This window comes from Corvus brachyrhynchos, unplaced genomic scaffold (genome assembly GCF_000691975.1).
Source record: "Corvus brachyrhynchos isolate BGI_N302 unplaced genomic scaffold, ASM69197v1 scaffold323, whole genome shotgun sequence".
Lineage (NCBI taxonomy): Eukaryota > Metazoa > Chordata > Aves > Passeriformes > Corvidae > Corvus > Corvus brachyrhynchos.
This window is the reverse complement of record NW_008237253.1, coordinates 134,103-148,681: the sequence shown is the minus strand read 5'-3', so window position 1 is coordinate 148,681 and position 14,579 is coordinate 134,103. Positions and strand designations below refer to the sequence as shown.

The 14,579-nt window shown below is 49.2% G+C and overlaps 1 protein-coding gene and 1 long non-coding RNA gene across 2 annotated transcripts in view; one reads left to right on the top strand and one right to left on the bottom strand.

The window, feature by feature from the left end:
- The first annotated feature begins 71 nt into the window (after positions 1 to 71).
- LOC103613041 lies at positions 72 to 13,646 on the top strand. Its single transcript, XM_017730466.1, has 7 exons — positions 72 to 636; positions 4,996 to 5,205; positions 11,097 to 11,193; positions 11,928 to 12,032; positions 12,262 to 12,366; positions 12,567 to 12,668; positions 13,250 to 13,646. Exons 2-7 carry the CDS (start codon positions 5,145 to 5,147, stop codon positions 13,359 to 13,361), a joined length of 582 nt encoding a protein of 193 aa, XP_017585955.1. The 5' UTR covers positions 72 to 636; positions 4,996 to 5,144; the 3' UTR covers positions 13,362 to 13,646.
- Positions 12,391 to 14,579, bottom strand: part of LOC108445729 — a 21,083-nt gene continuing 18,894 nt past the window's right edge. The window contains exon 3 of the long non-coding RNA XR_001860684.1: positions 12,391 to 12,405. This is a non-coding gene — a long non-coding RNA (uncharacterized LOC108445729). The remainder of the gene's footprint in view (positions 12,406 to 14,579) is intronic.

Genomic DNA, 14,579 nt, shown 5'->3' with positions numbered 1-14,579 from the left:
GTGTCCCGGTGTCCCGAGCGCTGCAGAGGTCTTGCCGTGTTCTCACATGGGGCTGTTCTCTTAAGGAATGTTAGAGGAGAGAAGTGGAATTAGTACAGACAGAGTGAATAACTGAGAAATTGTATTCCAAGGTGTGTGTAGAATCTGGTAATGTTTAGGAGTTTGTAATTAAACTGAGTGAGGATCCAGACAGTCCATAATGAAATTTGAAGATACTGCCAAGACAGGATGCTGCAAGCGTCTTGGGGCACAGAGTAGGGATTCAAAATCTTCTTGATTAGTTGGCAAATGCAGGATGCACCTCAAAAGGAATTTTGCACTTTACCCATACTTGGGCTGCAATAACCAACTGCAGAAATGCAGGATGCAGGAAGAAACCAGATAGGCAGCAAATGTGGGAGCAAAGATGTGGTGGCAGATCATGAGCTGAACACAGGGGCTAGGGTGTCTTACTGAGGAAAATGAGAGAAAAATGCTGGTTTAGGGGTACCTGTGCACCTGGAGGATCAGGAAGGACAGGGAGGTGTGACCTCTCATTTCTAGCCCAGATGACTTGGGAGATGTGAAAGCTGATCCAGACTCTGTGGGCATCTCTGCAGCTGTGCCACCAAACCTCAGCCCAGATGTTAATGCCAGGTAAGCATTCAGGTCACGCTGGTGTTTGTGGAAGGCAGTGGGAGGAGAAGGCATGGCAGAAAAGGGACATTTATACTGAATGGAGGGGGGAAATTACATAATTGGAAGCTTTTTATGAGACAAATTGCTTCTAAAGTCTGTTCATAGGCTGCAGCTATCAGAGTTTCGTCCAAACTATTGAGAACTGTGGGAGAAATCCTCTCTCCAAACCCTGCCCTTGCTGCCTCCAGTTCCTTGACTCTTTTTTGGAAAGGGTCGTGGTTACCCCTCAGCATGTGCAGCACAGAAAGGGCACAGCCCTGGTGTCAGCCACGGGATACAGATCCAGGCACCGTCCTTCCCTTGGACTGGACCAACAGAGCTGATCCACACAGCCTGTTTTGCCCAGCTGCTGGGGCTCTGCAATTTCATACACGAGTAGGAGAAAGTGCCCTTGGTTTAAGCACTCGGATGCCAGTCTGGTAGGCTAAATTCTGTCTCCAGAGGTGCGGCTTCCAGGTCTTTTCTAAAGCCAGCAAGAATGCCGTGTCTTCAGTAGCTACGGAGTTGTACCACTCTTCTCTCCCATCCCAGTGAAGGTTGCCCATCCTCATGCTGATCCCAATACCCATGGATTTGTTTTTCCAGTCATCTCCCTCTTCTAGTGTGCAAAGACAGGAGAGACAATTTCACCTGGCCTGAGTGGGACCAGGTCTTGCTCTAGATCTGTCTGTCACCAGCACTCGAGTGGGTACTCACAAAGCTGTTTCTCTATATTCCTTTTGGGAATGGTTTGTGTTGGACTCAGGAGAACACAAACATGGTTGCACATCTGTCAGGTCCGGAGCTTGGTGCTACCTCATCTGCTGGGAAGTTCAGACAAGGGAGATGGTTTCCATCATCTGGTCACAGCTTTTCCTATCTGGGTTTGGTCCCTAAAGCCTGACCCCTGACACAGCCCTCACTCAGGGAGGAGCTGGGATAGCAGAACCACTTTCACTAGAGCCCTTTTTATTCTGAGAAATCAACTCAAATTAGTCAAAGAAGGCCCTGAAGTGCATTAATGACACTGTGCAGACAGAATACTATTAACTTTTTTATGTTTAAACCACCTGAGCGGCCAAGAGAGCAGGATGGAAACGTGACTGCTGTCATCCTGCCTTCCCACAGGGATTAGTGCCATTCCTCTAATCCCCTTTAACAGTTAATTTACATTCATTATCTCCATTTTTCCTGTGAGTTAGTGCTGAATGACTTAATTCTCAGTGTGGAAACCCATATTCCAGACTAACAGAGCCTTAATCCTAAACTAGTTTAATCCTGGAGTGGATTAAACTAACGTGAAATAATGGTTTTGACTTCCAACAGTGAGTAGCCACGCAAACCACTAATTAGGACAGTGCTTCCATGGCAAACAGGCTACAGACATTAAACACAATTCCTTTCTTGGATAAGAGGAAATGCCCTCCTAGCAGAGGAGAAGGAAAGTCTGTCATACATCAGCAAATCCAAAGAAATCATGTAACGTCACTGCACGAAAAAACAGATGACAAAGGACAGAGTCATGCATCACCCTCATGGAAAGCAGGAGTTATGCCAGAGCGATGGACTGGGAATGCTTAGAGCACTTTTGGAGAGAGCCTGATGTGGTTGGTGTTTTGGAACAACCCTTTTTTGAATGCACGGCCAAAAAAGTGTCCTCGTTCCCCATCCCGCTGTGACAGGAGCTGTGGAAGCATCACAGCTGCTCCCTGTGTCAGGAAACAGCAGCACCAGGAAAACACCCATACCAGCAAACCAGTGGGAGATCTGCATTTCCAGAGTGTTTTGGAGTGTTTGGAAAAGAAACTCAGGGAGATAAGCAGTGTGGTTTGTGGCTATGGTGGAGCTGGTCCCCGACCAAGAGAAGCTGCCAAAGAGCCAGGAGGAGTCCTCCAGAGACTCCCCCAGGATAAATTAATGGAGCATTTGATTCCCAGCCAGTTCAAAGGATCAGGAAGTTTGCGAAGTGAGACATCTGTCAGAGTCTCCACAAAGAGATGGAGCTTTTATCGCCATAATTTTTCACATCTGAGGCACTACAAATTTAAAGAGAAAAGGGGAACAATGTGGCTGCCAAAGTTTCAGGGCAGATATGCCAAACTCATGAATAGTGCCCTGATAGCATCAGCTCTCCCAGCTGCCTTCAGGTTCAGGACAAAGGGAGGAAAACAAAGAGCTTTCAAGGCCAATCGTGTTCCTTTCATTTGCCATATTCAGCCGGGCAATTCTCTGCGAGAGACTCATCGGCAACAAATCCATCCTGCTTTCCAATCTCTTGTAATGCATTTCTCAGAAAAGAGGCAGAGGCAGCCTCCCCCCTCTCAGGTGAACTTTTGCAAGAGAGGGCAGAGGATGGCACGGCTCTATGGGCTTTCCAGGCTCTCCCAGTCCACTCTGAGAAGCTGCAGGGATTTATTTACACCCTGAATGGATCTCTTGATATTTACCATTCTAGTAAGTTATGATAAATCCATGTAAGATGTTAAAACTAAGGCTAGTAGTTAGCTGTGGGGGTGAAACTATGGAGAAAATGGCTGGATTTTCCATATCTGTTGGCTTGGAGTCAAAACTAGATGTTTCTGTGGATGCCTGGTTTCATCTTAACCACTTAATTGATCTCATACAAGGGCTTGTGGCACAGGACAGATCAAAATAATATAACTTAAGAGCTCCTACTGGGTTTAAAACATCAGTGAGCTTATTAGAGCAACTTGTTGGGCAAAACCTCCTGGGCAGGGGGAGAAGTGGAAGACAACACAAGCAGGAAAGGCAAGGAAAGGCGTGACTGGGAGCAGCAAGCACCCCTAAATGCACCTCCCTCCACGCTCATCTTGACAAAGCCTGTTCCCGTTCACTGGAAGCGGAGTCCCTTCAGGTCCCTGATGAGCCTAAATGCAGCCTGAGCAGCTGTGTCAGGAGCTTCTGTGCTTGGTGCTGCCAGCCAGGACACAGAGCACATCGTTCTTCTAATTCAAATTAATTCCCCGAAGTGCTTTCTCCTCTTCCCCAGACACAGCAAACAGCTGGAGGCTGAGATTACAGCGCTGATGCCAATCAGAGCCCTGTTGAGGCCAGACACATGTGGGGGCACTCAGAGCTTCCAGCTGGGCAGGGAGCAGTGCTGGGCCAGCAGGGCAAGGATGGCCAGAGCAGGCCTGGGGAGGAAGCCACCCAGTCCTGCGTGGTTGTGTCCCTGTGTTAGAGAATCAAGGCATGATTTTGTCTGCACAACCCAGGCAATGTGTGGATGAAATTATTTCTGTTGCACATCCTGGCCAGAATAAAGTAATGCCTTGATTCTCTAAACACTAAAAATGTTGTTGGAGAGTTTTTTGTTTTTCCCGCGGTTTTGGTGACACCTGCACTGGGACGTGTTGTTCCACCCTGGGAACATTACTGGGGGCAGGCAATTTTTTTCCCCACTTGGGCGGAAAAACCAGCCCAGGGAAAACCAGGGGAGCTTTGTAAGAAGTTCCATAGGGTGTAAAATTCCAGCAGGTGATTGATGGGGATGAGAGCTTGTCTTTAAAAATCCTTTGGGCTTCCTTGGTGACAGGGAGACAGCCATGATGCACTCACAGGCTGGGAAAACAGAGTTCCCTTCTTCCTGTAAAAAGACCGTGCCTTGGGCCTGGCTTTTCCTTTTCTGGATCACAGTGCCAGCCACAGTGAAACCAACCCTTCTTTCCCCCTACAATAACCATTCCCAAGCAGGCAGGGAGAATTTCTTCTCAGGAAGAATTTCCTCATGGAAAAGGTGGTCAGGCAATGGAAGGGGCTGCCCTGGGAGGTGGTGGAGTCCCCACCCCTGGAGGTGCCCAAGGAACGACCGGACGTGGCACTTGGTGCTCTGGGCTGGGTGACAAGGAGGGGGTCGGGCACAGGTTGGATGTGGAGATGTTCAGTTGGACTGAGTGGTCTTGGAGGTCCTTTCCAACCTCAATGATTCCATGATTGCTTGCAGGAGGGAAGTGCCTCATGGCAGCCCTTCCAGATTCAAGGCTTGCCACAGGTGTTCCTGCTGCAGGATGGGCCTGCCTCATCCAGCATCCCCAGGGAGAGCATCCCTAGGGAGGCACCCCGGGGGACCCTGGGGCTTAGCACCTATCCCTGCTTCAGAGCAGGGGGATAAGGGATGTTCTCCCTTGCAAAGCACCTCTCATCCCGTACTCAGGAGAGCCAAAGGCACCGTGCCAGCAGCCAAGGAACCACTCCTGCGCCAACAGGATACTTTTCCCCTTGTTCTTCCCAACTCTTAGCAGAATGCTTTAAGCATTTGGGGATGCTTTTTTTTCCAATATGAGCCAAACACCTAATATTTAATCTTTTCCTTCCAAGGAGGTGGGGTTTACTGCAGGGTTTGCCAAGGGTTTGGCAGGAAGCAGATACAACTTTGACCAAAATGACTGAGGTCTGCTCCAGCACAACCCAGAGCTCCTGACATATGTTTCACTGTCCTTGCCCCTGGATAATGCTGCCAGCCATGGATGTCACCAGCGTGTCCAGCACCTTGCCTCCTGACTTCAGAGCAAGCAGGCACAACTCCAGGTATGTGACACTTAGTGCTTTTGTCCCTCACATCTGGTTTTCACTTTAAACTTGTGCAAATCCAGAAAGGTGCCACATGTTTCAGTCAAACAAAGCAAGGGAGAGACAGGCAATCCAAGCCACCTCAGGAGCAGCTCAGGAGCTGAGCTCCTGAGGTAGGTAGGGAGACAAACGTATCCTGGATCTACACATCTTATTTGCTTAATTTGCCCCTTTGAGACTGGGTAAGTGTTTTTCTGAGGTTCCATGACCATATGGGACTGTGATTTTCCTTCTTCTCCCAAGCCCACCTGGGCTGCCCTGCTTGCCTCTTCCTTCCATCCCACTCTTCACTCTTGCAGCCAAAATAAGGAAATCAGGTGGTAAAGATTAAAACCACTCCTGAAAGCATCCTGTGCAAGAAAGGAGCATTTAGAAGGCTAAATCCTGCAATCCCCTTATTCCAATTAGGGTCCTTTCTCTTAGGGACCTGGGAGTGATGCAAGGAATCGCCTCCAATCTGCTCTCAGGAGCGGCGTCACCGTCATCGCGTGGTGTGGGCCAGGCTCACCTGCAAACACACCAGAGACAATCCCCACTGCCACATGGCCTCACACAGACACAGGAAGGGGGAAAAAGAATGGGGGAGGTAGAAGTTCCTGAACGCCCCGTAAGCTGATTAAAAGGTATTTTACGTAGGAAGGATTTAGCCATGCAGTTCCTAGTACCATCTGACCTCAATAAACTCCCCTGCCATGGGCTGCTCCTGCCATTGCATGGGGCACAGCCTGTGCTGGGCTCCCCAAAGGTCAGCTGCACCTGGACCGCTCCATCAGGACTTGGGACACCATTGCTGGACATGTGTGGGGCATGACATAGTCCTTCCACAGCCTTTTTGGCCTGGCTTGACCCTTGTGCACTTTGCCATCCCAAAGTCATGGAGCAGAGGCTGTAAGATTTTGGGATGTGTTTTGGCCAGCTAAGGTGTCTCCATGAAGAAAAGCAGCTCCAGCAGATCCTGGGGTCTGGATTCTGGACAGGCTGGCAAGGACGGGGCAAACTTTGTAAGGACTGCCCTGAATAAACAGCAGCCCCAAAGTCTGGATGGGATTTCCTTGTCCAAGGCAGGAGCAACGATGTCCACGTGACAATAGCAGCATTTATCCACCCTGTTCTTAATGCTCTCTGGAGGGGGACACTGAATGCATCCACACTGCTTCTCCAGGGAAAATTCTTTTCTGATCTCCTGCATCAATTACTTTGAGGGGTTAGGGAATTTCTCCCCTTCAGAACTCAGAATGACCCCTCAGAGCTCTGAGTGCTGGTTTTGGAGAGTGCCTGCATCCTCCCTGTGCTGTGGGCCAGGATAGGTAGCTCTGTGATGAAATCCTCTCTTTTCCAAAATGCAGTTTCTTGTCTTTACCTCCAATGTCGTAAAAAGCCAGGCTCACATGCTCTCTCAAGTATTGCCAAATTTGGGGCTAAAGCATTCAACATGGTTCTAAGATGCTGCCTTTCACACTGCAGATTTGGTGACCCCTCCCACTGTAAAGAGGAGGAAAAAGACCTTCCTCAATTCCATTCTCGGCTCGGCTCTGACGCCTTTGAGACAGAGCAGTGACCAGAACCTGGGTGTTGAAGGGGGGTGGCCCCTGTGTTTCATAATCTTTGCTCTCTGTCGGCACAAGGGCGTCCCCAGCCATCAGCGTGGCTACTGGGAATAGCCCTGGCACCCATGGCAACTGGATTTACTTAAGGCATCCCATCACAGGTCTCTCCACGCTGGGCACATCAGTCGGTGTCAAGCCTAAGCACAAGAGACTTCACAAAGATCCTGCTGGCTTTACACCTGGCAGCGTCCCCAGGGCAGCTCAGGGATGGCCCCAAAGCTCACCGATCCCTTCTCCATCCTGTCCTGGGGCATTTCTCCCTGCTGTCTTCAAGGAGTGTGGTTGCATAGCCTCAGCACTCCTCAGTGTCACCCGTTTGTGGCCCTTTGCTAAAATCCTGTACAACACTTAAGTGCCGTGGGCAGGTCAGTCAGGGAGCTCGGGGCTGGGATCAGTCCAGCCCTGACTTCCTGCACCCACAGGCATGGCAGTGACACAGGAGCCATGGGGATCAGGTGAGGCCACTCATTTTCTGTATCATTCTTAGAGCCAGAAAAAAGCTGAAACCTTTTCTCTGTGGTGTTGCTGCACAGAGATTATGGGTTCGATTCCATCTAAATGGGTTTAAATTTAATCCTGCTTTGTGCCTGCTGGATGCGGGCAAGGGGAATCTCCACCCCCCTGCTGGGGCTTGGAGTGTTCACACAAATGGAGAGTGGAAGAAGCAAGGTGCAAATTCACAAAGCTCCTTTCGGCTGATATTGTTAAACAGGATTCTTTATTACTCCTGTTTCCACAGTGTCTCCATAATGATGAGAGTTCGGTGTTAATTCTGGTTAAGGAGAATCAGATGTTGTTTCAGGACTGAGGATTTGGGTTGGACTCTGGTTTGCTCCGTTATAAATTTCAGCTTGCAAATGCTTTTGCATTCTCTTTGTGGCCCTGAATTTCCTCATCAGGGGCCTCCCATCAGAGCTGCATTGGAGCTCGAGCCCATGGCTGGCACCTGCCCCAAGTTGCAGCAGTGCTGGACGTAGCCACACCTTTTTTTACCCCATCACCTTTTCACTCTGCCCTTGCTGCTGGAGGCAAACCCCGTTTGTTGTCGCAAAGTGGTTGATCGCGTTGCTTATTTCATGTTCTTACAATCTCCAGAAGCTTTTAGAGTCCTGTTATTCACCCTCTGCTGCCATCGTGGGGCCACTTTGTCATTCCAACCTCTTCTCTGTCCTCGTCCAGATTCTCATGGCAATCTGAGATTACCCAGAGTTTGGGGGCATTTCACACCCGCTGAGGTTGTTTGCAAAGGAAGGAAAATCACTTTAGTAATTTTCAGCTCCCTCCATGTTGTTCAGCCTCTTTTATGAACCCGAAGCTGCCACCACCACTGCAGGCAGAAGCAGAGGCACAAGGCTGCAGCTGGAGAAAGCAGGTACAGAGAGGAGAGGAAAGTGGCTGGGAAATGCCTGGACCAGTACAGGACTGACCTGCGCTGTCCCAGAGGAGGAATTGGGCTCCCCTGTCCTAGTGCTGCCCATGGCACATCTCAGTGCTCCAGCCCTGGAGCGAGACCTGGAGCGTCCCTGCTCTTTTCCCCCTCCCTGCTGCAGGGCTCCGGCTGCAGCCTGCATTCACAGGCTGAGGTTCTGCTCATCAGGGCCTGGGGTGTTCTTCCAAGGGAAAGATACAGGGAAAATCTTGTCCCTCCCTGTCCTCTTGTCATGGGGACACCCTCTGCTTTTCCAGAGAAAAGGAAAGATAAGTAGATAAAAAGTGTAATGCAGCTCCCGTTTCTCCAGTTGGAAGATTTAAAAAATTATTTATGGTGATTATTCCTTCCAAGCTACTTTATACAATATAAAGAAGGAGAGAAAGGGTGATCCTATTTTCTTCCTCCATTTCCATGTCACCTTTAGCTGCAGTACTTGAGACCAACCAGTTCCAAACCCCAGCAATGGCAGGGAATATATTCAGGATGTTTTCCATGCATGCATAAGTATGCTGGTTTTTTAGATGCTGTGACAAAATTTGTACTTGGCAGACCCTTCCCAGGTGGAACCACAGCTCAGAAGGTGTTGTTCCCTCATGGAAAAGTCAGCCCTGATGCTACTGATCAGGCAATGCTTGCCCTAAAAAGCGACACGTCGTTCAGCCAAATCACTGGTACACACAGGGACTTACCGACAGATCCTGGCAATTGCAAACACAGCCCGAGCCAGGATGAAAAGACAAGAACAGAAGATTAAGCTCCTATCAAGAGGTAATTAAAGCCAGGAAATAACGATGACAATCGTAGCAAATCAATTGGTACAGGGATGTTTGCCCAACAAATGTCATTATAGGCAGAAACAGGAATTATTATCCATCAGCAGAAATATTCCATCAAATTGCTTTGAATGACCCGATCAGGTAATTAAAAGGACATTCCAACCCCGCTGCATTATTTGCTGTTAATCATGATTGCTCATATCCATATCTTTATCCAAATAATTGCTGCTGATAAGGCTGCAGATTTATAGGGGTCCCCGAGAGGAGCAGGCAGTGGAGCATCAGCTGCGAGCCAGGAGCGACCAGGGCTGGTGAGTCCCAGCTGGGGTAGGGGGGCTGCACGTGCTGCCTTCCCCCCTTTCACTTTGTGGGGGTGGATTTCAGACCTCCGTGATGCCTCACTGAGCCACTGCCACGAGGCCATCCATGTTCTGAGCCGCAGGGCTGGAATATGGGGATTGGATTTCCCTCCTCAGGGCTCCCAGGCTGGCTTGGGGCGTAGTTCTTTCAGCTGAAGGTCCCAGCTGGCCAAAGAGTTTGCGGTCATCGAAAACCAGCATCAATGGGGAGGAAATGAAAAGCTTGGAAGTATCTTAAGAAGGTTAAACAGCCCTTCTTTGATGACACTGGGGATCTACCCGCTCCTTGTGGTCTGACTAATTTAAAAAACAATGCAATCATTATTGATAGGCAGGAGAAGTTCCCCAACAGCCATCACTGCTTCTGGGAACTTCAGCAAGCAAATATGGTCTACCCAGGGGAGACAAAATTATGTCCAGAAAGAGAAAAGAGAAGTTGATCACCAGATTAGCAGCTAGAAAGGTTATGAAGAGAGGGGAAACTCTGGAGCCAGGGATGGGCTTTAAAATGGTCTCTTAAATGTGGTGCTCCCAGAGAAATGCCAGCCCAGGGGAGGCCAAATGCTGAGGTGAGATCCTGGGGTCAAGGCAGTGTGTGACAGCTGTTGGGCAGATGGAAGGACAGGCTCAGGATCCAGATTCCCCTTGGCCAAGGATGCTCTGGTTTTGGTGGCTGTTTTCAGCTCCTCCTGCATCCCAGGACTGTGGAGTCTGCCTTGTTTGAACTCCAGAAAGAGTCTGGTCTTTGAAATGTCCTTCTTGTTTTACTATTCTGTCCCCTCAAAGCTGGATCAGGCAGGGGTAACACAACACTAAAGCTCGAAGTGTGTGTGAGATGAAGCTTATGACTCCTTCATCCTCTCATCTGTTTGCTCTGCAGCCCCCTTAAATATTTGCCCTGTGGTTTACAGTGAACAAATTTCTGTATAAATTCCCGCTCTTGTTCTTTCTCCTTGTGCCTCTTCTCATCTTGCAGCACCTCCAGAGCAGCAAACAGTCCCAGAAGGGTGGCTAGAAAGTGTTCAGAATTCTGTGACAGTCCTGTCATGTTCTTTGTACTGTTTAGCTTCAGAATAAAGTAAAAGCCAAGGGGGAGGACTTTGATTTGGGGTTAGCAAGCGCCGTCTGAGAGTTTGCAGGACAGCGATGAAGGTTTGCTTTTTTGCAGGAGGAAGGCAAAAAATAAAGTAGTGTATTATAAATTACAGGTAGAGCTGCTGCGTGATCCTTGAGGAAGGGTGAGCACCTGGAAATAAAGGGGGAAACAACCTGGGAATAAAGGGGGAAAACACGCAATGGCTTGTGATAAATGAAATGTACTTTTCTTTTTATTTCAGTAAGAGAACAAAATAGGAGGGTCTGCTGCGACTGCAAATGTGTGTTATTTCGATTTTCCTTCTTGAAGGACTGGAGGATAGGTAGATATGAGCACACATATGAGCCCTTCCCTTCCTCTGTGTGCGGATGAATTTTATTTAGCACACGTAATTTTTTTTGTCTGAAAGCCCCTTGCAGATATCTCCAGGTGTTTATCTCTGCTGGCAGAAATTCCTGCCTCATTTAATTACAGTGGTGGTGTTTCCACAGCCCTGTCTCTGTGGGGCACATGAACTGCACCAGGCACACACCAACGTCATTTGTCCTGCTGCTCACAAAACCTTGTGCTTTATTTCAGGAGAGAACATGGTTTCCATGATGACAACTCTGTGGCAAGTAATTATTCCCATGATTGTCCTGTCCCACTTCTCAGCATCTTTGCCATCCTGGGAGAGGTAAGCAATTCTTGGGACTCTGCCTCCCTTTTCTCCACGGTTTTTGTTCAAAGAGCCTGCTAGCTGTAAACCCAGCCTTTTAGCTGCCTTCCTGAACTTGCATCTGCTTGCTTGTGGATCTTCTTCTTCCCTAAACAGATTGAGTTAAATGAATCCAAATACTGGAAATGTTTTTTCTTGCTTAAGAATGGGAACATTAATTTGACTTAATTCAGGAGAAGATTTGTGACCCCAAAACAAAGACACTTTTGAGTCTGTTTTTCTGCTGTGCACTTACACAGCCTGAGAGAGGTGAAAGTTTCTGTTTCCAGTAGCCTGGTCCCATGAAAACATGACCGGAAATAGCCAACCCTGTAAGTTCACCAAGGGAGTCACCTGCAAGGTGACTTATCTAAGCCCTTATCTAAGTGCTCCTCAGCTTTGTGTCTCTGGGTGTTCGTTTGTTACCGCTCCAGCCTCTCGCCCTACTCTTTCGTGCTGAGTCAGCAATAACCCCACATTCCCACATCCCTGTGGCAAGGTGATTACATCAGTCAAATCAAGGGCAGGTCGTTTTCCTGTGTGATGTTTAACAAAGATACATTTTAAACTCCTGTAAGGTTTTCCCTTGTTTTGTAGAACTTTGCCCGTGTGCGTTTGGGACTCTCTTGTCTTGAGGCAGGAGTGTTTAATGCCTTTTCTTGGGCGGTTCTAAGCCATACCTTCTGACCCCCGTTCGCTGTTCCACCGGGCAGGTCGGAGCGCCACGCAGACGGGCTCTTCCACAGCGAGCTCAGCAAGATGAACGGCAACGCCTACGTGCGGCAGCTGGTCAAGAACCTGGTGGGCCTCAAGGACAGGTGAGGAGCAGCCACATCCACCCTCCTGGGGCAGGGAAGTCTCCAGCGGGACATGCTGCACTGAGGGGCTGCCCGTGGCGCTGAGCTCCCCAGCTGCAGAGCCTCCCCGGCGCCGGCGGCCCAAGATGAGGAGGAGAAGGGCAGGGGTACAGGGCCCGTAGAGGTGGGAGGAGAGGCATGGCTGTGCCGTGGCTGGGAGGAGCAGCCACCGGGTGTTGTCCCCACACAGGTCCCAGAGGCACTCGGATGGGCTGTTCACCAGCGAGTACAGCAAGATGAGAGGCAACGCCCAGGTTCAGAAGTTCATCCAGAACCTCATGGGTCGCAAGCGCAGGTGAGAGGAAACCTCAGGTGTCCCGGTCCCCAGGCGTGGCTCTCACTGCCACACTGGGCCAGCAGCCCCCGCCGAGGCCACGTCTGCGAGCACAGCAGCAGATACAACACAAGGTGCAAATGCTGCTCTGAAGTGGTTATGGTTACACTATTGGTGTTTTGGAGGTTTTAATTATTTTTAATTTTCTTTATCTAAACCAGCTCTCCTGGCCCGGTCAACACAGATGTGCAGGGGGGAGAGGGAGTAAACAACCCTGAGGAACTCTGCTTTCTCTGGTTGTACCAGAGCTTTCTGAACACCAGGTAGGTGGGAGAGATTGGTCACCTCTGTGGCCCTGAGCCCCACAATGCTGGAGCCAAAAGAGGACTTTCATGAGCGGCCATAGAAAAGTCAGTTGTTAAAAATAGTAAAACCCAGGGAAGCAAAATAATATCTTTTCCTAATCATTTCCTAAGAGTTGTCATTCTGGATTGAAGCAATTATTCGTCCCATTAGGAAATGTGATCTGATGGTTAAAATTGAAAGAAAGCCTTTGCTACCCTGTCTGGATTCAGCTGCTGATTCAAACACACACCTCAGGATGGGTCGTCCCACACCTGGGTATTGTCTTTTCCAGTGCCCAACAACTTTCCCTTAGACATCTAACTCTTAAATCACTATAATTAGGAGGAATAACCTGGCCCTTAGTACCTCTTGTGTCCACAGTGGGGGTGAAACACCACTGTGCATTTGTGGAGTGCCTGGCAGCAGGCAGCCACGATCCCTCTATCATACACCTGCTCCTTGGAGTCATCTCTGAATGTCACAAGGTGGCCTTGTCACACTTCCTGCAGTCCATGCTCCTGGGAATAATGAACTATCCTTCATTTTTCCCTTCCCACAGCTGCTCGGCCAGAGATGCCAGGGAGGCTGCTGCCATTACCAGCCAGTACGTTTGCCCTTTCGCTAAGCAGCTGGTTGCAGACACGAAGGAAGAAACAGATGGTTCTGAGTGAAGGTGAAGGGAAAGAAACAGCCAAGGAGACAGCTTTGCACATGTATGGCCTTGAAAATAAACAGGGAAGCTCTTGCTTAGGAAAAACTCTTGAGATAGGCAAATAAATAAAAATAATCCTGGAAAGCAGTCAAAAGCCGATGAAACCTCTGAGATTATCCGAAGTTAAATGTACGTGGGTGTGAACTGCTGTCAGTAGATGGAGCCTGGGTAAAGCACATCCCTTCCACTCTGTGCTGGCATCTGGCTGCCTGCTGCTGATCCCAAATAAAGATGGTTAGCTGTGCCTGTGCCTTGGCTGCTCTTTGGGAATAAGGGTGGTTCCATTACGAGGCCTTGGATCATTAGAAATGCTGGGGAGGAGCATTCTGCCAGGATTCCCCTACATGAGGCATGGTGGGACACGTGGCTGGGAGTGGGGAGTGCCTACAGTCCAGCTGTGCACAGAGGTCAGAATCAGGGCTCCATGTAGCAAGAACAGAGCCAGATGTTAGGTTTTATGGCAAAGAAATGTTCTGAGAGCTACACAACAGAGATGCTCCCTGTAAACTTTGTTTCTGCTCCATTCTGCCCCTGGAGCTGATGGCCCGGCTTTGTCAGAGCCACTAAAGACAAAGCTCCACAAGGAATCATTTGTTCCCACCACTTAATGAGTTTTATGTGCTGTCCCCGTGCCACATAGGCAGATTGCCCCCCTTTGATGGAACAGCCACTCCAGCTTTCCTGTAAAACCAATGGATTTTGGAGAGCAATTCTAAAATAAGGATCTTCACCTGCGATCCTGTGCTGAATGCAGTCCTGCCCAGCCCAAGCTGCTCCAGCAGTTTTCACCATCTGTGATGGACCTGGCACCTGCAAAAGGAGTCGTTCCCACTCAAATGCTCACCTAAGCACCATTCCCTTACTGAGGAGCTGAACAAACCTTGGCAGTTGTTCATTTTGGTCCATAGGAAGTCTCTGCTAGGAAAGTTTCCTTTTGGAATAGTTTTGGAAGGAGTGTTGACAACCTGGATTTCATTAAGCCTCTAATAACCACCTGGCTGAGGTGCAGCATCCTGAAATCAGAAAGAACCTGAAAAGATCAGTGAGAGCAGAGGTCCCCTGAAAACTTCAGGAAGCTGCTGAGATTCAAATAGTTGAAGATTTCCAGGTGTGGAATCTCCTGGAGGGAGATTCTGGGAAGCATCTCTGCGAGGAGCAGCCACTGGTAGAAGGAGAT

What these genes read in the sequence shown, in the direction of transcription:
- LOC103613041 (XM_017730466.1), top strand. Translation starts at nt 5,145, where the DNA reads ATGTCACCAGCGTGTCCAGCACCTTGCCTCCTGACTTCAGAGCAAGCA. An exon ending in TCTTTGCCATCCTGGGAGAG is followed by an intron (nt 11,194 to 11,927) that starts GTAAGCAATTCT and finishes TCCACCGGGCAG; the next exon opens with GTCGGAGCGCCACGCAGACG. An exon ending in CTGGTGGGCCTCAAGGACAG is followed by an intron (nt 12,033 to 12,261) that starts GTGAGGAGCAGC and finishes GTCCCCACACAG; the next exon opens with GTCCCAGAGGCACTCGGATG.